Raw genomic sequence first — 26,317 nt, forward strand, 5'->3', positions numbered from 1 at the left:
ATTCTAAATCCTAGGTTGACAAATCGGGCATTTCAGCTCCTAGCCCATTACTGTGTTTGAAGATCTTCATTTGGCATTTCAGAAGGATTTTAACTCTATGTATAAATATATCCTCAAAGACCTCAGGTTCCCCACTGTAGCCCTTCATGATTCAATTTGTCTCTCAAAAATTGTCACTTAATAGTTGTGGGGGGGTTTTTTATTTTAATTTTTGGGTGTTTTGGAGGGAGGGACAGAGAAAGTGAATAAGGTCACTTTAATGTTTTGACTTACGTAACCCAGAACGTTACTTTTCATATGATAATTTTTTTAGGTAGTGTAGCTCTACAGGTGATATCTACTAAATGGAACTTTTTACAAGGCATATCTGGGACTAGAAATCTGATTAAAAGAACCATATTTGCTCAAATTGCTTTCCACCCTTAAAAGAACACTTCTTTAGATCCTGACAGTGATCTCCTTCACTTGGATTCCTATCCATCTAGCTTAATTTAACTTAACTGGCAACTTTAGCTCCCTCCATGGAATTGGTTCCATGAATATGATGAATAGTCTCAAGAGCAGAGAATGTCATTAAGCAAGCTGAATTTAACCCTTTCCTTTTAACACAGTCTTTTGGGACTCCCAAATCCTACTGGCAGGCACTGATTGTTGAATAATAAGCAGTAGAGGATTAGCTGCAACTGCACTGACTGTGGCTTTGGAGAATGCTACCAATAACACCAATTCTGTTTGTCTACCACTAGGAAATTAACAAAGGAAATATGTTAGAAGCAAAATATGAACAACAGGATTTAGCATGGTAAACAGGTGCATATCCCTGTAGAAATCAGATAGCAAAGCAGAGAGAGAAATCCTAATAGGAAGATGTTGCTTACAGCTTATAACTGGTTGGGTTTAATAGGCGTATTTTCCTTGACCTTCTGTACAGGATTACAGCTTTGCTAGAAGGAAGACTTGAATTTTAGATGTGTTCATCCATGTCATCAAAGATGCATGTTATCATCAGAGCTAGAGTTGGCTAGCAGTGACACTGAAAGCATTTAGAAAACTGTGCTTTTCCCCTTTAAAATCAGAAAATACAAAGCAACAGAAATACACATAGTGTAGTTAATAATCCTCTCTGTCTGAAATACTTTATTCTCCGCTTTTGTCCTCATTAGATTTGTAGTTTGGGATTGAAGAGCCCACTATACTCAAATGCAACATTTGCTGATTGTTTTATAAAAGATATGCTACCAATGAGAAAAATAAAATGAAACATGATTTTGTATATCTTTCACTTATTAGATGCTACAGCTCAGATTTTCTTGGAAAAAGAGACTGAATATGAACAGTCTATAGGAAATGAGTTTCGATTGCCTATTTCTATTAAATATTAGAGAAGACATTTTAGATTTCATATATAATTTCCTCTCCCCGCTCTGTTTTCCACTTTGAAGTTCAGAATACCTAAAGTCACTTTTTTACTGGAGAACAGTTAATTGGTTAAAGAGTTACCTTTTCTTTATTCATTTCTACTGGCTATTTTCATATTTCTTTTCTTATGTCCTTTTACTTCAGTGCTTATCTTTTTTTAATTTTCCTTCCGATTTCTCATTCTACAGACTGCCAATACATAGCCCCGAAGATACTGTAGATGTTAGTCTCAGTACTCTGTCCAGAGGGTCAGTAAGCCTCTGAAACATTCCCTGAAGGTGTGCAGGTGCATTGAACTGTGGCTGCAAATGTTGGAGGCAGATCGGAGCATCTAGCTGCCACTGAATTCACTTGAACATGATGTAAAACCAGTAGGTTCTAGTGTACGAAAGTATCCGTAATAATATATCATAGGAGTATTTTGTAATCCAGGTGCACTCTACAGGATTGCTGTCACTGTTTTCCACTTGATTGTGTTTTAAGAAATTAGCTGATAAATATGTGATGTCAATTTGTCAGAAGGGCAGAGGCTTATATATTACAATGAGGTTTATTGACAATATGGAAACCTTTGTTTATCACCCCACTCTGGCTCCCTAAGAAGTACTCTTATTGAATCAAATAGTTAAACTGCTAATGTATTTACATAAATGATATTTTGAGTTAGTGTTCAGAAGCCACAGACCTAATGGAAAGAAAGAGGTCAGGCCTCTTGAGGCTTTGAAATAGGAATTTCTGGCTCAGAATGCATTTCTAGCAATACCAAGAGGGGAACAGTGATATATCACAATGAATATTACAGGTACATTGTTTTAGTCAAGTAAACTTTCTTCTGTATTTTTCTGTTAGAAAATAGAAAAGCTTCATATAACATATCTCTCTCCGGCCCAGCTATTATTTACTGGTGGTGAGCCTGGCTTACTTAAAGTCGAAGTTCAAAATCCAAAGCCAGTGATTATACAATACCAGGACAGGCAGACAGTCATGGAAAAACCTGTAAATAAATATGGGTTAAGACTTACTCTATAGAAAACAAAAGTTAAATTGTATACTTCTGATAGTGTCTACCACAGTTCTGTAGGTAGATAGAGAAGAAGGAGAAATGCACCTTTATTTTTGTATGGAAATAACTATGTGGAAGAATAGGTGAAATCTTGTTTTGATTAGTATGCTGCGTAAATATGACACAGAAGTCATATTGTGAATATGTATATGTACCACCAAGGTGTCATTTTACAAAGTGACTTTTTTTCCACCAGAAGGAACACTTGAGCCTATAAACGTGTGGAGGAAAATGGATAATCATAAGCATTACAAAAATAAAGACCTTGAGCAGTTATAATGTTTGTTGTTATAATTCATGAGGGATGTCAGATTTCTAGCATGTTACAGATTGTTGTGCTCCTTCGCAAGAAGAATTCATTTTTATTAAAGTTATACACAAATTTTTCATCTGGAATTAAGATAATTGCTAATGTCACCATTTCCTCTGATGCAAACATTAGCACGGAGATTCAGATAATTTCAGATTAGGCATTCCTCTTGTTTGTTCGTTTGCTTTAGTTTTGTGCAATTGTATCGGTATTTTAATGGACCGCTATTCTGCATGAACTGCCAGACCAGAGGCCATAGGCTTGGAATTTTTCAAAATGTTGAAAAATGTGAGATCAGGTGCTTTGCCTAGGTAATGCACTTTTTTGCCATTAGCGAACTGAAAATTACACTAAACTGTAGAGTACCACTGCAGCTCACCCAAAAACATTAATGGGCATAGCTTCAAAAATGACTGCTCACCTGCCATGCCAGTCGATTAGGTTCTAGGAAAGTTAATATGGATGAAGAAGGGAGGAATGGCAATCGAAAAAGAAAAATGAGAACAAATGGGAAATGAAGTTCCAGTTCAAGCATTTCCTAATGGAAACAGCTCTGAATTTGATTAAACGTCTGTGAGAAGTACCAAATGTCATACTACAAAAAGACCACTGTTTCTATTTAGAGATATTTAGAAGGCAGAAATAAACTATTTTGTTGATAGCCATGATGCAGTGCACATTCTGTCTGCAAACCTTGCCAGTAATATAACAGTAATTCTCCAACATCACATTTGTCCTTTTACTTATTTATTTTGTATTAAATATCCAAAAACAGAGATTTTCACATAATCATACCAGGGACAATTAAGTCTGTTTTTACATAGAGGTGGATGCCAAGCGTATATGTGTAGCAGTTACACTGGAAGCATATGCATGATATCAGCTTTACAAATATTTGGGCTCCTCAGACACTAGACAATTTTGAGCTAAGGGAGGGAATACATCTTCAGCTGGAACTACACAGAGTCACTTGAGACCCTGACAAATAAGTTTAAAGCTCTGCCATTGTATCATTTTAGCTAAATTACATGTCTGAAACCTACAAAACATGGTGTGTAATGTACCTGTACAGTAGCAGGTAGCACGAAGAAAAAAAAATTGAGTTCTCTTTCTCTTAAGAACAATTTTTTATATCCTTAACTCCTTATGCAGTTTTTCCTAAAGAACAACAAACGGTGCAGTTACATGTGGTGCTACTTATCCATTTTGACCCCTTAATGGTCAAAGCAACATTTTTCTTTACAAGAAAAATAAAGCAAATCAATGTCTTATTCAGAAGTCCACTGGTCACTTTTGGGACCATCAGACAACCTTTGGGGATCCGTTGTTTCAGATCCCTGTTATTTTTCATTCAGACAGCCAAGCCAAAAACCCTCACAGAAGTCCTTTACCTTTTCTTTCCATGCACACAGAAAGACTAAGAGCAGATGTCTAATATAAAACAAAAGCAAATCAAGGTTTAGTAGAAAGCATATATGAAGTTCTGTATTAATTATATCAGAGTGAAAGGCTTCAGGAAACCAAAATGGCTCTCTGAATAGCCCAAGATAGTTCATAATGTTTATATGTCTACAACAAGATTAGTCATCTTTCTAAATATCTGCACCCATGTCTGCCTTAATGAAAGGCTCTATCATTTACAGAATGGAGATTTTCTCCCAAGGAATCCATGGACAGACATATTGTATGATTTATCTTTAAGAGAAATGATGAGGCTTCCTCAGTAGTCTTAAGGGCAGCAGTAGCATCTACCTGCTTTGCCTGAGCTGTTTTTTTAGACTGTGGAATGTCTTACTGTAGCTCCTCCTTAATAAAACATGAAGATAAAGTAATAGAGAGCATCTCTCAGAAAGTTTGCACTAACAGCATCTTCCATTTTGATTGTGCCTGTGGATGCCCTTTGGCTTCTTGTCCAGTTCTGTAGTATGTAGTGCAGTTTCTCAAAGGAATATGATTCAGATTGTGGGAAGCTAATGGCCAGGCAAAGTAACTTCTAACTATATGCAGGGAGGTTATTTAGGAAACCTGTGGAAAAGTAATGGCAAAATATTTGGGGAAAAAACCCAAAGAGACTACAGGTCATGCTATAGAACAGACAGACATTTTGTTATGGCAGGGGTCGGCAACCTCTGGCATGCAGCTCGCCAGAGTAAGCACCCTGGCGGTCTGGGCCAGTTTGTTTATCTGCCGCGTCAGCAGGTTCAGCAGACCGTGGTTCCCACTGGCCGCAGTTTGCCGTCCCAGGCCAATGGGGGCTACGGGAAGCGCCGAGGGACGTATTGGCTGCAGCTTCCTGCTGCCCCCATTGGCCTGGGACGGCGAACCGTGGCCAGTGGGAGCCACGGTCTGCCAAACTTGCCGACGCAGCAGATAAACAAACTGGCCCGGTCCGCCAATGTGCTTACGCTGGCGAGCCGCATGCCAGAGGTTGCCGACCTCTGTGTTATGGCATAGTACTCAAACAGATCTCTGTACAAGATGAGGATGCAACAAGTTCAAAGGTAATGGATACCAAGGTGACTCAGCTGCTTATTTCAACACATGCAAATCAGAGGAACAGAGAAAGTTCCTCCAACAGAGAATTGTTAATGTCTATATTCTATTCTAATTATGATCCTCAAAGTATTAAAAAACAACAGCACAATCTGGAACTTGAAACTCCTGATTAGGCATCTGGAGAAATTAAAGTTCAGCATGAAGACTCTAAAAGTCATCTTCAAACAGAATATCTTAGAGATTTTTTTTTAATTATTATTGACTGTGAACCTGAAAAAAATCTAACTGCATCTCTCTGTGTTCCCAATAGTCTATGCCAAAGTTCTCATAGTTAGAGCGGCAGCTTTCAGACAAAGGGGCATCTTTATGTATTCTCTCTTGAATTAACTTGTAATGGAGCATCATCCAGGCAGAAAGGCAAGGATGATATTCTTGTGACACTCAAAATCATAGAAGAATGTGGATTCCTCATAAATTGGGATAAGTGAAAACTCCATCCAGGAAATCTCTGACTTGAAGGCACTAATAATACAAATAAAACATAAAGTCAGCAATTGGCAAAATCATAGTCCTTGGTGCCATTTAGTCAAACAGTAATGTCCCCTGCTGGTTATCCTGACCTAGGGCAGATCTCACATGAGGCATTTCCTTTTTTTCCCACCTTCCTACAAAAACATCTCTAAACCCATATACAAAGTTAGATTTCCTCAGAGATCTCCAGCCTACTATGTGGCAAGAGAGAGGTTTGTGGTGATCTGATAGCTGAATCTTGGCAAGCGAAAGTAGTAATGATGGCCTTCAGAAGGAATGGGAAAACATTCTGCCTCCCACAAGGATTAAGGTGTATGACCATAGCATAATATCAACCTTTGGAAACAGAAAGTGATATTCAGGGGGTTTCCCCTATCAGTAGAGAACAGACATGATCTTGCCCTAGCAGGGAAAGAGTTTTTAAATGTAACATTAGTGCTTGATGGCAAAAGTGTGAGAGAAATGGTAATTTTTTTCACATTTGGTAGGATGGTGGTCCAAAGGTGGCCAAAATTAGGATATATGTCCTGGATTCAGCTTGTACTTGTGTCTATGTAAGGGTGCGTGGCAAACCCTCTTTGTCAATCTCTGAGGGAGGCCATGCCTCCTCACAGTCATGCCCTTGTTGCAGCACTCACTCAGAGGGGAATTAGGTGTCTTTAAAACTAAGGCCACCTGAGCTGGGCCAAGCAGCACCGAGTCTAGGTGCCCAAGCCCTTTGTCAGGGTGGGGCACCACCAAGTGAGGGGCTCTGGCCTGCAGTCAGGGCAGAGCAGCAACAGTCAGGCATCCTGACTTTGGCAGACTTCAGACAAATGCAGGCCATGTGGCCTACAGTGTGGAGGCTGCTGCCCCAGGGTTGGGTTAGCAGGGGATGGGGGGCCCGGGTCCCAGCCCAGGGCCCTAACAGTGGTGAAGTGGTCCACCACTAGGTCAGTGGGTCTCTTCCCGCAACATGCTGACCTAGTATCAGGCCAAAGCCCAACCAGACTGTCATCTATTTCTCATGGGCTACTTCCTACATTCCCCTTGATGTGTACCTCCATTCTATGGGTGTTCTCCATCTCCCTGCAGTAGGTGGCCAGCAGCATTCCCAGCAGCTCCTCTTCATATTGGTCAACTGGCAGCTCTGGAAAGTCTTTGTTATGGCCAGGGTCCTCTTCAGGCTCCAGCAGGAAGCGGAATGCACATATCTGCCTCCCTCAGTGGCTCCAGCCCAACTGAGCTGCAGGACCTGCCTTTTATACTTCCGCTTCTTGTCCCACCCCTCAGCTTCTGGCAGGGCAGGCATGACCTTCCTGGCTCTGCAACCCAAGGGGCGGGTTGTGGTCCCTCCTTGTCAATCTCTCAGGGAGGCCACGCCTCCTTGTCATAGTCTACCATGTATAAAAGATTGAGTACCTATTGATAAACTTTAATGCATTGATCCTGCAATAGGCAAACCCATTCTCCCTCACAGAACCCTACTGACTTCAGTCTATCACAATTGAAGAGAAGTGATGACATACTCTGAATGACAGCAGGGCTGTTGAAACAGGTATATAAACAAGAGAGAATCCTTCAGAAAGCCACCGTGTCAGCAACGCCACATAGCAGTCAGACATGTCCTTTAAAAATATCTGCCATCCCCAAACTTTTAAGATGGTGTATCTCAGCTTACAAAGCAAAAGGCTCCTCTTCTGGCTATCACTGTAAAGACTGTATATTAAGTTAATTGATAGTTTATGAAAAATAGTTAATGTAGTAATATAAAGCTAACCACTGGTGCTTGGTTGTATGTCAGTCAGAGATAGCAATGTTTATTTATTTTAAAAAAATATTAGTTTGGGAAGGATGATCATGTTTTCATTACCTTTGTCTGTCCTCCCTCATTCTTTGCTTTTATTTCTCATAGTCACTTGTTGCCTCTTCACTCTAACTAAGTTGTAAATTCTTTGGATCAGGGACTGGCTTTTACTATTTGTTTGTATGGTGTCCAGCACAATGGGGCCTTGATCTTGACTGGGCTCCTAAAGACTACCACAATAGATATGAACACAACATAAAAGATCATTTGAATTTTATGAATTATTGGTAAATAATTATACAAATTCAATTAAATTTCTGAACTAGAGCAATCCCATCTCATTGGAATAATGTTGATAAAATCCCATTGTATTCTTTGACAAAGAATAGGAAAATGTGTTAGTCTGAAAATGTCCTTTCTAACAGATCCACAGATCTGTCCTATTAATTACTGCAGTCATATTTCTCTTCTTTTCCAGGAAACAGCTCTTGGGCTTTACAACAAGGAGTCACTATATTCACAGTTTAAATGCTAATAGTTTATCAGTTTAGGCCAATTGTTTAGGCAATGTAAACCACCAGCAAGTCTCCTGCTGGGGATTTCCTTAGCGTGGGCAATTCCTCAGCAAGCATAGAGCTGGCATAGCTGGCTCTTATGTCTTCCTCCCTGCAGCCCTGGCTCAGGGAGTATTTTGGTGGTGGGATTGGGGAGAGCCAGAGTGTGCTCTGTCTATCCGCAGCTGGCATTTGGTCCCTTGGTGAGCAAATTAAAGCAGATTCTAGCCCCTCTCAGGGTTGGTACAGGGGCAGCGAACTAGGGAGCAAAAATTGGTTGCTGGTTTTCTACTTCTTTTTTTCCCTTTCTTCAGCTGTCCTGTGTGAAAGAGACAGAACCACTTGACCTCCTATCCTGCTCACTTGGGGCTCCCAAACCCTGGTAGGGAAGCAGGTACCATGGAGCATCCAAAAAGACTCTCTCTTCCCTTCCCTCTGATGCAGCAGGTGGCCAGCTATCAGAGCTGTTCCTGGGGCTATATGAGAAACTGATCCCCTTGCCCCCACTGCAGAGTGGGAGGGCTGATTTAAGCTCGTCAACTGACAAATTACACAGGATATGTCTCAGGGAACACATTATCAATTCACAGTCAACTATAAATATTCTTATTAATGCCGTCACCCTCAAGGGAGCACAGTTTAGAGTCTCAGGGGCCACAAGTGGTGCCAGGACCACATGTTTTACCCCCCTCAGGTTTAGATAGTATTTTTCTACTGAGGAAGTGTTCACATTGGTGGGCTTTGGGGAAGTGGAGCCTATCTCTGTCTGTGACTCACAGATCTGGTTTGCCTCCAGAACAGCAAGGCAGAGGCCAAAGACCCATTGTTGGGATCTGTGGACCAGCCCGCTGTGAGGAAGGAAAATTTTCAGGTAACAAGTACATTTTCTTATTTTTGCACTGCCTCTAAAAATATGTAAGACTGACACTAACTCTTTCATAGATTTCAAAGCATATTTTAATGTACTGTATATAATAATCCTCTCAGCCCTGCAATATTTTTGAAATGTTTATGGACTAACACAGCAGTGATAAAGTAGGACTAAATCTACTGGCCCATCACCTTTTAATTGTCTTTCTAATATTTTATGCCATATCAGTGTTAGAAATATCCTTCCCTTACCCTGTTTCCTTGAAAACTCGAGGGAAACTCTGTATAAGGGTAATAATCCTCAGGTGTTGATAGTTGTAATATCAGAAGAAAAGCCCACAAGAGTTAAGAGGTTTAAAAAATGGGAATCCATTTTGGTTCTACTGTCAATCATCATTCTAATCTAAGCAAATTGCTTTGCCTAACTGAAAGAAGCCTTTAAACAGACAAGCCAATATAAATATGCAGATTGCAAACAGCTCTGTTTAATAAATGCAAGCATGTGCAGAGAACTATTTGTTTACCTCTGCTTATTTATGTCAAAAGCAATTGTAATTAAACAGGAATCCAACCTCAGAAGTAGTACTTTAGTTGATTGTTCTCATCAGAAGTGTCATATAACCCTAATGTTTAGGGCATGTCACAGAAGCCATTATTTTTTGTCTCTAATAGATGCCTATTGATAAATAGTTCTTTCAGGTGACAACATTTTTGAGTAAAGGTAATTGTTTCCCTCAAATTAAAAGTGGGACACAATTTCATATTAATTCTAGAAGGTTTTCTGATCAGATTACAGGAATTACTAGCTGTAGTTCTTAAGAGAGAGTTACTGATATCTCTTTTTGGAAAATATATACAGTTAAGTGTACAGCCATTTATACATATGTATACATAAATATAGGCATTCAATGTTTAATATTTTAATCAAAATATTAAAATAGTATATAAAAGTTATTGCGTTCTATTGGTCTAAAGTAAATGCTGATTTTTCACTTTGCATAATTTTGTATGCAACTAGACTGAAAATATGTGTGATTTCAAGAGTCCTGTAGTTATTTCATTTTTGAGTTCTATATATAACTATTTTCAGTAATGAATATGCAAAACCAAGGGTCAAATGAGTTCAGCTTCCAGGAAAGTCAATGTGAACTTTGTGCATGCACCCAAAGGGCAAATCTTTTCCCCCCTTAATATGTAATAAAGCTCAGAAAACACATTCTTGTTGTTCACTATGTAATGCAGTAGAAAAGAGAACATTTCACGAGCAAGAGGTGGACTGTAATAGCATTATCATGCTTTAAGAACAGGTAGATATAAACTTTTGGGCCCAGTCCTGTAAACCCTTTTTCATTTGAATAACCCTGCTCACAAGAGCAGTATCATTGACTTCAGCTGGACTGTGCATACCATTAAGGATTTGTAGGATTGGATCTTTTTTTTACCTTTAGCATTATAAAGGTAAACAAGGTAAAACAGGTAGATTAGAGTGTGGCAGTATCCAGAGAGGATAGGAAACGGGTGAAATTTTGCCTCTATGAAAGTCAATGGCAAAACTTTCATTGATTTTCATGGAGCCAGGTTTTCCCTCCAGCTATCCAGGAGATCAACTGTTATTTGAAAGAAGAAGAAAAAGAATAAAGCATATTAATATGTAAGACTGATGAGCATATGCTAGTATCCACCAAGACTGTAAAAACATATATATAACAAAATTATTGACATCTTAATTCACTGCCCATAAATGGTAGAAAAGTAAGTGTTCTTCCTTTACTTATCCAATATGTAAATGTAATATGTAGTGTTACAAAATATATTTATCTATTTTGTAGTCCTGCTACATGCCTATACGGTGATGCATAGCTACACATGCTAAATGCCACGAGAGTGAAATTTTAGGCAAAGAATGCACATGAGCTATCATTTACCAAGTCAGCCAATATAAGGCATAATGGGCCAAACCCTGTTTGCCTCACTCAAGTGTGGTTTTGGGTATTGTGGTTTTGTTTTGTTTGGTTTTCTATAATTTCTCATATGTAAGTGAAGTCAGCGTACACACACAAACACACAAACATGAGCATACACTATTACATTATGTTCAGTAATTTGACACAAACTGTAGTGACCTGGAGATTATAAACATAGCATATAAGATGTTTCTTGGCAGTTGTTTTTTTTTATGTTTGGTCTTTTATTTTTAAAGTAATTTAAAATAGACACGTAAGAGCCAATTAAAGTGAAACAGTATTTGTGAAGTTAGGTTAGCTATACTGAATCATTGTTAGAAGCAAAAAACTTTAATTATATTAAATTCACCTTCAGATAATAAAGAAGACACTTAAGAATTAATGAGTCAAATTATAATTTCCCATTTTTTAGCCGTATGAAAGAAGTCAGCAATATGAACCCACTAATTAGTTATCATTGTAGTGCAGTGTATTTGTGATGTAAAGAGAACTATGGCACTGTTTTTATTTTATTCTCTTTTATAAGGACTGTGAGGAAAGAGTAAGGAATTAGAGAAAGAACCACAGAAGTTCATCTTTCATTTTAAGGTTAGCTCAAATGACCATTTTTTGCATTGGCTTTTGCTGTAGCTTAAAACAGTATATCAGATGTAGCATATTTTTGCTCAAATATATATCTAGTATTGTACAGTCTACATTTTGACAGCATGACTTCATCCTGGGCTATCTTAGCTCTCTTTCTACTACAGATTTCCAATCTAGGTGACTATCATTTGCCAGGTAGCTTGTTTCCTTTTCTTTCTATGGTTGATAATTTAGCGGGTTATTTTAGGATTTGTTCTCCCTAAAGTGCATACAGCACTTCTGATTGTTTACCCTTAAAGCTCCAGAGATTGAGGAAAGTCTCCAGGCTGCTGCTGTTTATTGTACACACTTGGACTGTTAAGGGTTTATTTTCAACAGGAGGTAGACGAGTAGAGATAAAGACCAATGGTGCATATCCCCCTTCCAGTGCATCTTGCTGTACAATGCTGCATATGACCTATTTTATATATTTATTTTTACCTTTAAATTGATTCTGTTTTCTCATAAATACTAATTTGGCCCTTGGTGGTGATAGTTCACTTTGTGTTTATAGTTTCTGCTGCTAGTACAAAAGTGGCTGTTCGATTTTCTTCACTGTCTGCTAGCAACAGCAGTCAAAATTACAGGCTAATGGTGAGGTGAGCAGCTTATAATGTATGATAATCAATAGTCCAAATCTGCTTCCTATGATGTGACATAAAAGAGTGAAGTAAAAAGCTACAGATTTTCAGCAATGTAATGCAAAAGCTCATGCACTGCTGGTGGTTTTCCCTTCAAGGTCAACTTGTATTTTTTTCCTCACAAAACTGTTCTCTCCTTTTTTTGCTTCATATTTAATTCAGTCAGTGCTAGGATGTCCAGGGAACAGAAATGGAAGGTTAGTCAATACTGCAAATATGAATGCAAGTATAAAAACAGCTTTAGCCAATTCAGGAAACTAGAGGGGAAAGATAAATATGATATATAAAGATAAGTATTCATTTTAGTTAAAGGAATCGCCAAGTCTAATGGATCATAGATTTTTCTTTCTGAAGTTATTGATGAGGGACAAATAGTGTGTAATAGTTACACATATATGTATGTAAACACTTATATGTATGCACACACATATATTCATAAAGATTGACAATTTCAAAGTTGACTAGGGATCTTAGCCACATAACTCATATTGAAGTTAATGGGAGTTATGTAAAGTCCACTAGTCGGCTTTGAAAATCTCAACCACAGGGTTCTTTTCTATACGTTATAGATAGAGCCCTGTATGGATACAAAATTTGTAGGGATTTAGATATAAAATTTGGATCCGCATCCATCCCTAATCAGCAAAAATGGTTCGCGTCTGCGGATGCGAATATCTGCAGATATAAAGTGCATATCCATGAATTTGCAGGGCTCTAGTTACAGACAGAGTGTACAGTGGGACCTATAGTTAACAGAATGCACAGCAAGACCTATAGTTAACATTTCATAAGTGTTCCATTTTATTTTCAGTCTTATTATATATTTGGTCTTTTATCTTTGAATGGATTGTTCTTAGTCCAAGGACTACTGTTTTTAAAAAAATAAGTACAACTGGTTCAGCCATTTTTGAAAATGGAAGGCAATGAGAAAAAAATACAACTTCCATATATGAAAATTATCAATTCTCATTCTCAAAAATGACTGAAATATTATTGCTTTTTTTTTTAAAAAAAAGTAATCCCTAGACAGAACAAAACAGCCAGATTTCAGCCCAAGAGTTAAAAGAGCAAAAAAATAAGAAGATTGAAAATATTGTTTAATGAATTAATTATCTATATTAATTATAGATAAGGCTGTGAGGTTGTCATCGAGATCACAGAAGTCATGGATTCCGTGACTTTCCGTGACCTCCGTGACTTCTCCAGCGGCTGGTGTGGCTGACCCCAGGGCTGCCCAAGCAGCTGAGGCTGCCCCAAGGCCAGCCTCACCAACTGCTGCTGGGGAAATCTAGGGCCTCCACGCCTTCCAGCAGCAGCAAGAGTTTGAGTGTGGGAAGGTGCTCAGGGCTGGAATTTGGGGTGCGGTATGGGGTGAGGGCTCTGGGCAGTGCTTACCTGTGGGCTTCCCGGAAGTGGCAACATCCCCCTGTCTTGGCTCCTAAGTGGAGGCGTGGCCAAGGGACTCTGCACACTATCTCTGCCTGCAGGTACCACCCCCGCAGCTCACATTGGCCACTGTTCCCAGCCAATGGGAGATGTGGAGCTGGCACTCTCGGTGGAGGCAGCGTGTAGAGCTGCCTAGCCATGCCTCCACCTAGGAGATGAGGGAGGGGATGTCGCTGCTTCCAGGGAGGCATGGAGCCAGGTATAGAGCCTGCGAGCCCTGTCAACTGTCCCTTCCAACTGCGCCTCCCAGCACCAGTGGGGGTCCCGGGCTGCGTGCCATCGCCTACCCCCCACACCAGTGGGGGTCCCAGGCCACTCTCTCCAGCACCAGCGGGGGTCCCAGGCTGCCCCTCCACACAGCAAGATTTAGTAAGAGGTATATAGTACAAGTCGTGGACAGGTCACAGGCTGTGAATTTTTGTTTACTGCCCATGACCTGTCCATGATTTTTACTAAAAATACCCGTGACTAAAACATAGCCTTAACTTTAGGTCTTGCTGTGAGCATTTTAGTTGTTAAAAACTTGAAATTTAGCAGGAATATAATTTCTTCTTTGTAGATATGCATTTTAGTGGTTTCACAAAAGTTGGCTGTGATATGTTAAAGTTATAAGTGTCTTAAAATAGTTGGCAAATATGCACTGATTTTTAAAATATGACCTACTATCAGTGTCTGCCAGTCTTCTATGGTCTCTGTGCACATGTTCATATGTTAAGAAGTTCAGAGGGAGAGCTGCCTTTTTCCATATGAGTGAAAGTGTGTAAGAAGGGACATAGGACCTACCTGCTTTGATAGAATGATTGAAGGTACATAGGAAAGTGTAAAGAACTCCTGCATCTTTGATTGTGTGGTAGAGAGCATTCTGCCCTAGCTGCCTAGCAAATATTGCATAGGATGGTGATTTTTTGTATGGAATTTGCCAGGCTTTTTTAAGATGAGAAACTACATTAAAAGAATATTAAGGTTGCAGTGTGAAACACTGAGAAGTCATGAAATGAATGACTTGTGCAGGAAATCCCTTAAAATGGCCATAAAAACCTCTGTACCACACTGTCATGCATCTGTGTATTCCACATATTTAGCAAGAAAAATTTAGAAATGTTTTAGATAGATTTTAAAAAGAAAGCTATTATACTTTTCATAGTGCTCTGCCTTTAAAGCCAGAAAGAGAGTTAGAATGACTCTAAGGCCTGGTCTACACTACGCGTTTAAACCGAATTTAGCAGCGTTAAACTGATTTAACCCTCCACCCATCCACACAATGAGGCCCTTTATATCGATATAAAGGGCTCTTTAAACCGATTTCTGTACTCCTCCCCGACGAGAGGAGTAGCGCTGAAATCGGTATTGCGGTGTTGGATTAGGGTTAGTGTGGCCGCAAATCGATGGTATTGGCCTCCGGGCGGTATCCCACAGTGCACCATTGTGACCGCTCTGGAAAGCAATCTGAACTCGGATGCACTGGCCAGGTAGACAGGAAAAGCCCCGCTAAGTTTTGAATTTCATTTCCTGTTTGCCCAGCGTGGAGCTCTGATCAGCACGGGTGGCGATGCAGTCCCAAATCCAAAAAGAGCTCCAGCATGGACCGTACGGGAGATACTGGATCTGATCGCTGTATGGGGAGACAAATCTGTTGTATCAGAGCTCCGTTACAGAAGACGAAATGACAAAGCATTTGAAAAAATCTCCAGACTATGATAGACAGAGGCCACAGCAGGGATTCAGCACAGTGCTGCGTGAGAAGCGTACACTCACGGAGGGAGGGAGGGGGTACCGAGGACTCCAGCTATCCCACAGCCCCGCAGTCTCCGAAAAGCGTTTGCATTCTTGGCTGAGCTCCAAATGCCTGAAGGGTCAAAAACATTTTCCCGGGTGTTTCAGGGTGTATGTCGTCAATTTACACTCTTCCACTCCCCCCGTAGCTAGCCTCGGTACATGGACGCACACCGCCAAATTAATGTGCTTAGTGTGGCCGCGTTCACTCGACTTTATACAATCTATTTTAAAAAACCGGTTTCTGTAAAATCGGAATAATCCCGTAGTGTAGACATACCCTAACCTTGTGATTAGCTGATTCAGCTGTGATGGGGGGTGGGTTGGATACTTGGGTTTCACTCCCTCCTCTACTAAATATTTATTTTTTTTTATACAAAATAAAACAGTGCTAATAGAAGAGAATAAGGGAGGCCAACTCTAGAATATCCTGGTAATTGGAGCATTCACCTGTAATTGGGGAAGGGACAGTCTAACAAGTTCAAATCCCTACCAGATGGGACAGAGTAAAGACTTGAAGCAAGGTTTCCCACAGCTCAGATTTTTCTTTGACTTTGAACAAAACATTTAATTCAACACAAAATGATTTTTTTTATTTTGTTTTCAGGGTTTTTTGTTTCACCCGAAAACCAAATAGCTTTTGTTTCAACTTGAAACATGTTTTTTGTTTTTGTTTTCAGTTTGGCCAGCAAACCAAAAATATTGATGATTCACACATGTCATTCTATCTGTTACTGGTCTAACCCTGACTGGCATCATTTGGAGAGGCATATGCCATTGTTTGGGATGAAAAATAAAAGAATATTCTCTAGCACAGTGGTTCTCAGACTTTAGCAACCCGAAACCCCTATTTTGATTTTTTTTTTGCAGATCCCATGACCCCTGCTCATCTCAGGCTTGACCCCCCCATTCCACTCCTTCTCCCAAAGCCTCACCCCTGCTCCACCTTTTCCCACCCCCACTCCACCCCTACCCCTCTTCTTCACCACCCCCTAGCGCACCCGGTCCCTGCTTCTCCCCCTCCTTCCCAGAGCCTCCTGTACGCTGCTGAACAGCTGTTCCCTGGCATGCAGGAGGCACTGGGAGGGTGGAGGAGGAGTTGATCAGCAGGGGCAGGCCCTGGACATGATTCCGCCTCCTCCCCTGAGCGCACCCCGTCCCCGCTCCTCCACCTCCTTCCCAGCGCCTCCTACACACTGCTGAACAGCTGTTCTGAGGCGTACAGGAAGCACTGGGAGGGTGGAGACAAATTGAGAGAGGGAGGAGGAGGAGTTGATCAGTGAGGCTGGCAGCCCCAGACATAATTCCGCCCCTTCCCCCAGCGTGCCCCATCTCTGCTCCTTCCCAGCACCTCCTACATGACATTGAACAGCTGGAAGGGGAAGAATTGAGGGAGGGAGGGGGAGGTGTTGATCAGTGGGGCTGGCGGACCCTCTGGAGGACCCTTGCTGATCCCCATGGGTCCGCGGACCCCAGTTTGAGAAACGATGCTCTAGCAGGTTGATGGAAGTTTTATTTTGTTTGGTTTGTTTTGGGATTTTTTCTCTTTTTTTGGCCAGCCATTTATTTTTCATTTGGTTCTTTTGAAGCTGCTAAGGGGGTTGAAATTTTCAAGCAGTTCTGATAGAGATAGACTAATTGGTGAAATGCAGGTGTAAGAGAAATATAATTTATCTGTGTGGCTCCGCATTGTTATCACCAAGCAATTGTCACCACATATGGGCACTAGTGCCATCTCATTAATACATGGTAAAAACAGGCATCACAAACTTCAACCCCAGTCTTTAAGCTCTTCCCAGCCCTTTCTTGGTATGCTCTCTTCATTTTCTTCTTAAACTCCCTGCTTTTAACCATCTTTACTTTACGCCATTCCCCATACACTAAGAAGAGTGTCCAACTTCTTGTTCTCCAGAGATCCTCTACTAATTTTTTCCATAAATCCTTCCTGCTATGTTCTGTTCCTCAAGAATTTCTCCACACTCTTTTCCCCCTATAGCAGTTTACTCTGTCTCATATTTGTTTCTTTTGTTTCTTTTGTCAGTCTTAGATTTTAAGCTCTTTGGGGTCAGGAACATGTGTAGAGCACTGCATGAATTCGCAGTACTCTGTAAATGATTATTAATAATATATCTAGGTTAACTCTCTCACCATGAATTAAATTACTTCACTATAAAGTGATTTAGCACAGCATTAATTAAACTTAGCTCAAGCTTCAGTCATATGTCTGATTTTTTTTGAAGTGAAAATGATTAATGCTGTTTTATAGTATTCGATTCTGCTAGATGCCTCTCTGTGTTTTTATCTGTGCGTGGATTTGTGTAGTTTGTGTGTATATATTTAATACATAGAGATGTGTGTTCTAAGATTATTAAATAGTTATTGTCTGATCCTGATAGGTGCAGTTCACCTGCAATACACTTTGACATTAAGTCAGTAAGAGTTACAGGTGCTCAGCATTTTTCAGGATCAAGACCGTGTGTGTGTGTGTGTGTGTGTGTGGAATACGTGTGTGTGCGCGCGCATACATATATCAGGATCTCAATCTTTTTAGTTCAGCTGGAATTCCAGGTCTAAACATTTATATGGCTACCATATTCTTTAAAAAAAACATAATGATTTGGAGGCCTGTCTGCTACTTTAGTGGGTGGAAATTCTTAGCAGCTGAGGAACAGTGTACAGAAAACCCGGGACTCAAGACATCTGAGATTTACTCTCTCAGTACTAGCTGGAGAGTACTGAGAATATGGGCAGTAGTTCCCCTTACAATCAAGAACCCCTTAATAAGGGATTCAAAGGGTATTTCTGAAATTTTCTAGCCTCCTGACATAGAGCTGGAGTCATTCACACAGTGGAGTTCGGGGATGAAGAACTACAGTCCAGAAATAATTGGTTTGACTCAAGATGACCAGCCAAAATACCTTTTTTTAAGCAGAATGGGATAGGTTCTCCAGAGGATTTAGGGCAGTGGTTTTCAACCTATTTTTCATGCGGCCCACAATGTGTTACCTGGGCCACAGGTTGAGAACCACAGCGCTCTCCCTCCACCTCAACGCCCCCCTACAAACCCAGTGCCTCCCACCTAGAGACCTCTCCACAGAGTGGGGCCAGGAGCGGAGCAAGATCCCCAGATCTTGTCGCATGGGCCCGGCAGCGTTTAGCACACACCTGGCCCGTAGCAGTGTGCCAATTTTGGACCGCATGCAGGCCGCAGCTTGGGTCTAAGTCTGACATTTAGTCACCATTGAGATACTCAAAACTACCGCTCACCTGCCGCCCACTGAATTTCCATCATTACAGTCCCCTAGGACACCTACATTTCTGCCAGGGAGCTTGCACACAGCTGTCCCATTCTAGACACCTATTTCATGCCGAAGCCCCAGCAGGATGCTCAAACTAGGTGTTCCCCTGCTTATCTTGCCTGTGGAATCCAATCCAGTAGGCATTCTCAGAGAACACCTAAACCCACACACAACAGCTGCTGGTGGTGCCCTTTAACTTTTAGCCCACTGGTTAGAACATTCAACTGGGATGTGGTAGATCCAATTCATTTCTTCATTCTGCCTTATATGGAGAAGGGATCTCAACATAGTTCTTCCATCTTCCAATAGAGTGCCCTAGCCATTGCGTTAGGGTGTAGTCTGAGGTAGGCTTCTCTCAGTCTGTCCTGTTGGATCTGTGCTGCTTGGTATAATTAACTAGGCATTGGAGAACAGGGACTGGGTCTCCTACCTCCTAGGTGAGTGCCATAACCACTGGACTATAGAGTCATTCTCTCTCTCTCACTGTCTCTCCCAATGTATATTTAAGTAATTATACACAGCTCAACAGGAGAGACTGAAGGAAACCTGCCCCAGAATAAATCCAATGGTTAAGGTAATCTCCTGAGATGGGGAAGATCCAAGTTCCTTATTTGCATCAGGCAGTGGGGAAAATTGAATGTGGGTCTCTCACATCCTGGTTAAGTGCTCTAACCAGTGGGCTGAAAGATATAAGGGGACCAGAACCAGCACCTATTTCTCTTTTACCTATGCACTGTACAGGGAGCCTAGGTGCCTAACTTGGGACTGTGGATTCCTCTGAGCAGTAAGGTGCCTAAAAGTTAGGTGTGGTAACATGTTAGTCCCTCCATTAATCTAGCTCAAAGTTCTTATGTATCCCTTTGAATTGAATTGTAGGACCAGAAATTTCCACATTTAGTCTTTAAAGATGCAGTGAACAAAAATGCTTTATTTAGCTATATTCCATTATCTCTTTGATAAAATAGAAATATAAAAATCCTGACTGAAAGCATTATCAATTCAAATAGTGTGTCAAGGCTTATCATTCTTCCAAATTGTATGTATTGAGCAAATCCATTTTCACATACTTTCACCAAAACAAAAAAGGAGGAAACTGATTACATGATCCATTCTCATGTCTAATAAAATAGCAGTATGCATTTTTGACAAGCTTATACTGAACCATACAGATGGAAAATTCCAGTTCTCTATTCTCAGCAGGAAAAGCTGGCTTTTTAAGAAAATCTTTTTATTTCATGACTGTCACCCAGCATAGCAATTACAAACAAAATGGAGGTGACAAAAATGAAAACTCAGCTAGCTGATTTCTATGAAGTGTTTGTACTTCCAGAGAGCCAGTCATTGCTCAGTTATTTGATTTGAAAAATTAATCCTGATAATGCCTTTTGAGTTCCTTAAGTACTGTTCACTATTTTTCTAGGATGAGTTCTACAGAACAAAGACTAAAAGATTTCTACAGCAGATTAGTTTACAGATGAAGCTCAATTCTACTGAGAATGATTCTCTAATGACCCCTTTTTATTTCCTTTGGGCTATGTGAATGCTTTAATAGTGAGAGAAATAGAGTTAAGTAAATATATTGTCTCAACCAGTTAGTTTATGCAGTCCTCCTGAAATGTTTTAATTATTCCTTTTTTTTCCATAATTAAGAAATCAGAGGTCAGGCAAGCCAAACTGAGAGCTGATCATAGCCTCTGTATTAGTTTAAAGGAACCCCTAATAACATGAGTTGTTGTTTTTCTCATTTGCTTTACAGAACAAGAAGAGTGTGTTAATTGCACAGATGAATGCAGAGTGCTCGGTCATTCTGACAGGTGTTGGATGCCACAGTTCCCTACAACCAATCAGGCTGAAAATGCAGATTATCGCACAAATCTCTTTGTACCCACAGTTGAAGCTAACGTTGAGACTGAGACTTACGAAACTGTGAATCCCACCGGGAAAAAGACTTTTTGTACATTTGGGAAAGACAAGCGAGAGCACACTATTCTCATTGCCAATGTTAAACCTTATTTAAAAGCCAAACGTGCCCTGAGTCCTCTTCTTCAGGAGGTTCCCTCAGCATCGAGCAGCCCAACCAAGACATGCATTGAGCCTTGCACCTCAACAAAAGGACCACTGGATGGTTGTGAAGTGAAATCAGGAGCCTTGGCTGAACCAAGCAGCCAGTACTTGTCAACTGACAGTCAGTATCTATCACCTAGTAAACAGTCAAGAGACGCTCCATTCATTGCATCAGATCAGATGGCTAGGGTCTTTGCAGATGTACATTCCCGAGTGAGCCGAGACTCAAGTGAGATGGACTCTGTTCTGGAGCAGTTAGACCGTTCAAATCGGGATTTAGGGAGAGAGTCAGTGGATGCAGAGGAAGTTGTGAGAGAAATTGACAAGCTTTTACAGGACTGTCGTGGAAATGACCCTGTAGCTGTGAGGAAGTGAAAAAAAAGTGTAGGCTGGCACTTACTTGCCTCTTCTGCTTATTTGGAGAAAAATAAAAGATCGCCCCTGGTTATAACAGTTTTACAGGGATGAAGGAAGACCAATGCTGCTTTAAGGCTTTTAGTGAACGTCTGAAGTGCCCACAAGTATGTTCTTTTCACTGCTCTTTCTTTTTCACATAAAATACTGGTTTCATTTTGACCAAACTTTCATTAGGACAGTGTGAAGTACATTAAGAACCAAGAGAAAGAAGGAAAGACAGTGCCATTTTGACAATCTGATAGGAAGGTATGAGAAATGAGGACTAGAACTATGTCTGATATTTTAAGACTGTCCTCAATAGTTGATGCTGACTTTACTGTTTACCTATAAACCCCATGAAAAGCAGGGTTGAATCATTCTGATCTGTGGTGGATTTCCAGCAGTCACCACAGACTTCTACTGAAAGTCCTAAAAAAGATTTTGTAGTAGTCCAAGCTACACCAAACATTAACATTCATTTGTGGTAAACATTTCTGTATAAAGTTATCTGCCACAAAAAATGAAACAAAAACACAAACAAAAATCATTCCAGATCATTATTCAACAAAACATATCCTGGTCATTAGTAACACAACTCATATCATATTAAAGTTAAATGTAAAATGTTATAGTCCATTTTGTCCTGCACACACATAAGCTAATTCACTTGATAAAAAGAAAAAAAAAGGTTTTAATGCCTATTTAGCATTTTAGTGTCCAACAAAAATATAAATAGTTAGCACTAAGTTAGAAACAAACCTGTGGTATAATATAAGTTTGCAAAAATAGTTACCTTTGAAGGGTAATACATGAAACAAAATAACATTATTAACACTTTTTTATTAATTTGTGGACACTAAAATAGCTCAGGAAAGTGAAAATGTCTTAGACATCTACACAAATTACATGACCATTTAAATGTGCAAATGTAAGAAGATTCAATGTGTTTACATCAAATGACATATTTTTTATTGATTTATTGCAGATTCAGTGCATATGAGCCAAATTGTTGAGTGTATAAGAGCTATATTGTGTATTTTATTAAATTAATATATAGTTGTGTTGCAAAAATATTTGGGCTTATATTGTAAATGGCAAGTGTTGCCTCAGTAGCTGTCGAACTCTATGAGTTTTGTTTTCTCCTGCTTCCTTTTCCCCATGGAGTGTGGGAAGCAGTGCCTCAGAGCAAAGTCTCTTGTTTAATGTATGGTCTACAAAGTACTTCAGTACATAATCTGTTCAGAATGTGTTTGAGTGAGCTGATGGAGCTAACTGAACGGCCTACAAATACAACTATCAGTCATGGTTATGTGCAAGTCCTTCTATTGCAAACCCATGTTTAATAACAAAAATTACACTTGAACCAACACCTGAAACCTCCTTGTTTTTTTCCAAGCACATATGCAGACAGTCTGTTTAGGTAACACATTCTTGGTTGAAATCACAACTGATCCTAATATTTAATGTTTTATGCTACTGTTAAGTTCATAGAGTATAAAAATGTGTCAGAGCCTGTGTGGTACAAGCACTGTTTTTTCTGGTTTCTTGGAAAGTGCTATGGTTTACAAAGGTTCAGGGTGCGGACTGCTTATTTTTTATTTGTTTTTTTAACTATTATTTTAAGTTGCTTTGTTATCGTCTTGTTGGAATAATTTGCAAGAGAATCTCTCTCGCTCTCTCTCTCCCCCCCCAACCCCCATTCCTGTATTTAACTTCAACCTTTTTTACAGTGTTTGGCAAACTTCAAAATTGCTTCTAGATGAAAGTTGAAAAAAATACACATTTAAATAATTGCTTAAAATGAAACAAGCACAAGAAGCAGCAGAGGAAAAGTTTAGACTAACATTTTCCTCTGGGTATTTTAAATACTCTCTATGACATAGCACCATGAAACACAGTTACAGAAAACTGTGGATCTGGATTACACTTAAACTGTCATATCTTTACATGTATTTAAAAGAGTGAATTTAATTCAGATTGGCCATTTCAGATCCCACAAGGCCATACTTAAACAATATTAATCAGTTCAAGAAACAAAGTTGACCAACACCTGGCTGTGATGTTGTGTATTCCGTGAAAAAGGTGTTCTCATCTAGTCAGTCCTACAATGAATTGTCTTTGGTTCTTGAAAACCAGCCAATCCAAAAGTTTGCTCTCAGCTTCCATTGTACAGAAAGTCTACAATCATATGTAAACAAAAGATATTGTACATGTTTTATCAAGCTACTCTCCATATTTTGGACAATTTGTGTATCTAAAATGTGTTGTTGTCTGTGTTCTACAGTATTATTTTGCCAGGAGATTCAAAGTTGATTTTGCTTGATAGCTAAAATTCCAGAGAGGATCCCTTTTTGTTTTGTCTGTGTTTTATCCTTATTTCCATGGTGCCCATCACTTAAGTTTATGAGCACCAAGTTTTTAGTTTAGCCAGTGAGATCCATTATTCAGCTAAACCTAAATCAGTATGTAAATGTAGTCAAGTGACGGAGGCTTCTGTATTTTATAAACAATTTTAACATTCAGAAACCAATTGTACAATTCATTGTATGTGTCTGAAGACATAAAAACACAACATTCTGAGAAAGGGCCGTGCCAGTGTAAAAGAAATTTACCTTAAGGCTCTCTGTCACTGGTGATTTACTAGCTTGAGCTGTTTAACACATTATCTGTATTTAGTAGTGATTATTTATTTACCAGTCTGAGGTAATTCGGAATTCATGACTCACAGCTTTATAGCTGACTTTAGCAAATCTTGCTTTTATTTAATTTGTCCAGCAACTACTGCCTTGTGTTGCAGAACTCTAGCATATTGCTTCCAATGAGGCTATCCCGGAATATAATATCTGCTTCATAATTTAGGAGTCACCTGCCACTGCTCTTGATACATCATGATCAACTGATAAAGTTTATATGGGGGGAGGTTTTGAGGGTTAAGTTAGCATCTGTGTGATTAAGTGAAGGAAATACCACACATGGGAGAAGTAAAATATAACTGTCTATCCCTCAACCTCCCTGCAAACAACTGGAAACAACCCAGCAATTAAAACTAAAGCCTAGGGATTATTTCTTGCATTTTTTGCATACATAAGGCAGATTTTAAAAGTGACTTTTAATACTAAATGAAAACTTCCACCAGACAGTTGTAAAATAATTATTGTTACAAGGGGAAATCCATTAAACAACTAATAAAGATGCATGAAATATGAGTGGAGAGGAATGGCTGTCTATGCCACTTGTATATTAACCTAAGCAAATAATAGAGTAACATTTCCTGTGATTTCAGAAAATGTTGACCAACCAAATCATAAACAGCTGAATTCAAAATCAGTTAGAAAATTTACTTTTTTTAGGCCTGTCCAGCAGAAGAGAACTTCTCTTGAAATGTGATTTGCCATTAGTGCACACATGAGATTGTCCATTTAGAAATATGACCATTAAAAAGTCATGCAGATGCTAGTGATGGAGCTCAATGCTTTATTCAAACTAGCTTTCCAGCTGTTTGTTGCCTAATGGAGTAGAAATGCTGAGGTCAACATGTAGTCTGAAGTCTGGCATATTATACACCCACTCATTATTGTCTAATTACATTCTTTTGACATCAGGCAGCATTTATCAGTGCATTAATTCAAATGGGAGTTTTGGCTATCAAGATTTGTTGATTTGAAGTGTAATTGAATGAAATCTGATTAAGGTCTTGACTTCTCTGGCCCCATTGTTCCACAGGTTGGCAGTTCACATTTATCAACCCTTGTCTCCCCATATGGCTAAGAGCTGCACCAAGTGACTGGTGAACAACACTAAAAAAAAACAAACAAAAGCAGCATACATTGTATGGATTATCTCAACCGCTATTGTTTAATGGCTGTGTTTAATGTGACCTATCTGGAAAATGAGGACTACGAATAAAAAGCAATTACTAATAGTGGTGTTGCCTGCTCTTGCATTCATTAATAGAAAAGAAATGTGTTAAACACTGCATACCACAGGGAGCCTGATGGTAATTACTTTGGAAAAGCAACTTGTGGCAATGTGGCTGTTACAGCTAGTTAACAGTTTGCCAAAAAAATGACAGTTCCTGCTTCATTTATTAGAAATGTGTAACCGTTTTCTCTCAACAGGAAAGTGGTGAAGACTTTTCATCAAGCTGAGTAGGGTTATCTTTTAAGCAGCTGATGTGATGAAGCCCTACAGGCTATTATTACAACAGTATAGAGCTTCAGTAATAGGACTTTACTATACTGGTTTACTATACTGAAGTGAACTCACCAGAAGTATTATAAATGAGGGTCTCAGTTCTCAAAGGCTGTCAGCCTCGCGAGAAAGATCAAATCACTGCTCAAGTGTACATGTGGAAAATAATCCAAAAGATGTGGGGTTTGGAGAAGTGTGGGAGGGTTAATCTTTCTCAATGTCCTGGGTAACAGAGGTAAGTAATCTCTGTTCATATTCTGCTGTAAGCAACATGACAAAGCAATGGGGGAAAATGTTACTAAGTATTAAATCTGGCTGCCTGAGTTGTTGACAAAATATACAATCCTAACTAGCCTGTAACTTATTCAGTTTTTGCATCAAGATGAATTCACCACATGATATGCCAAAGGGCTTTTTTTAAGTGCTCTAATTTGATGTCTTCTGTGGTTACCCATGTGGCATAATGATAATAGGTTGATATATGTGGAGCTCTGGGGGAGTTTCTTCCACGAATTTTCAACCAACAAGAGAATAGTGTTTGTTTTTGACAGATTCATATTTAGATCATTCAGGATACTGCAGGTATTAGGGAGATATTTGTAAATCCTCGACTTCTAGCTCATGGTTATTCTAGCATGGTCTTTTGTCCTTTTCGGTTCTGTATTACCAGAGGCTGATCTTTACAGTCCTACAGGCAAGATGGCTATTCACTCATTCCATATCTTCTATAACTCTATTACGCAGAAACAAAACCATCCTGCATCTAATTAGCTGACTACCCTGGACACAGAAAACCCCTATTGTTTTCTTCTCTGCTTTCTGCTGCATATGTTTGTCTTCCCACAGGCTACATTCCAAAATCCAGCAAGCCCTGTCTATGCAGAATGTAC

At 39.6% G+C, this 26,317-nt stretch overlaps 1 protein-coding gene across 9 annotated transcripts in view; it reads left to right on the forward strand.

The window, feature by feature from the left end:
- The window catches only part of PCDH17 (protocadherin 17), a 102,298-nt gene extending 79,693 nt beyond the window's left edge, over window positions 1–22,605 (forward strand). For 3 of the 9 annotated variants that reach the window (XM_039488450.1, XM_039488478.1, XM_039488459.1), the window contains one exon: window positions 20,533–22,605. In XM_039488450.1, coding sequence (XP_039344384.1) covers window positions 20,533–21,215 — 683 coding nt within the window. In that variant the 3' untranslated portion in view covers window positions 21,216–22,605. Of the gene's footprint in view, window positions 1–1,607; window positions 1,930–8,955; window positions 9,031–11,519; window positions 11,582–20,532 lie in introns of those variants that run through there. The other 6 variants (XR_005584672.1, XR_005584673.1, XM_039488469.1 and 3 more) reach the window with 6 other exon arrangements.
- The last annotated feature ends 3,712 nt before the right edge of the window (window positions 22,606–26,317 follow it).

This window comes from Mauremys reevesii, linkage group 1 (genome assembly GCF_016161935.1).
Source record: "Mauremys reevesii isolate NIE-2019 linkage group 1, ASM1616193v1, whole genome shotgun sequence".
In the NCBI taxonomy this organism is placed as follows: domain Eukaryota; kingdom Metazoa; phylum Chordata; order Testudines; family Geoemydidae; genus Mauremys; species Mauremys reevesii.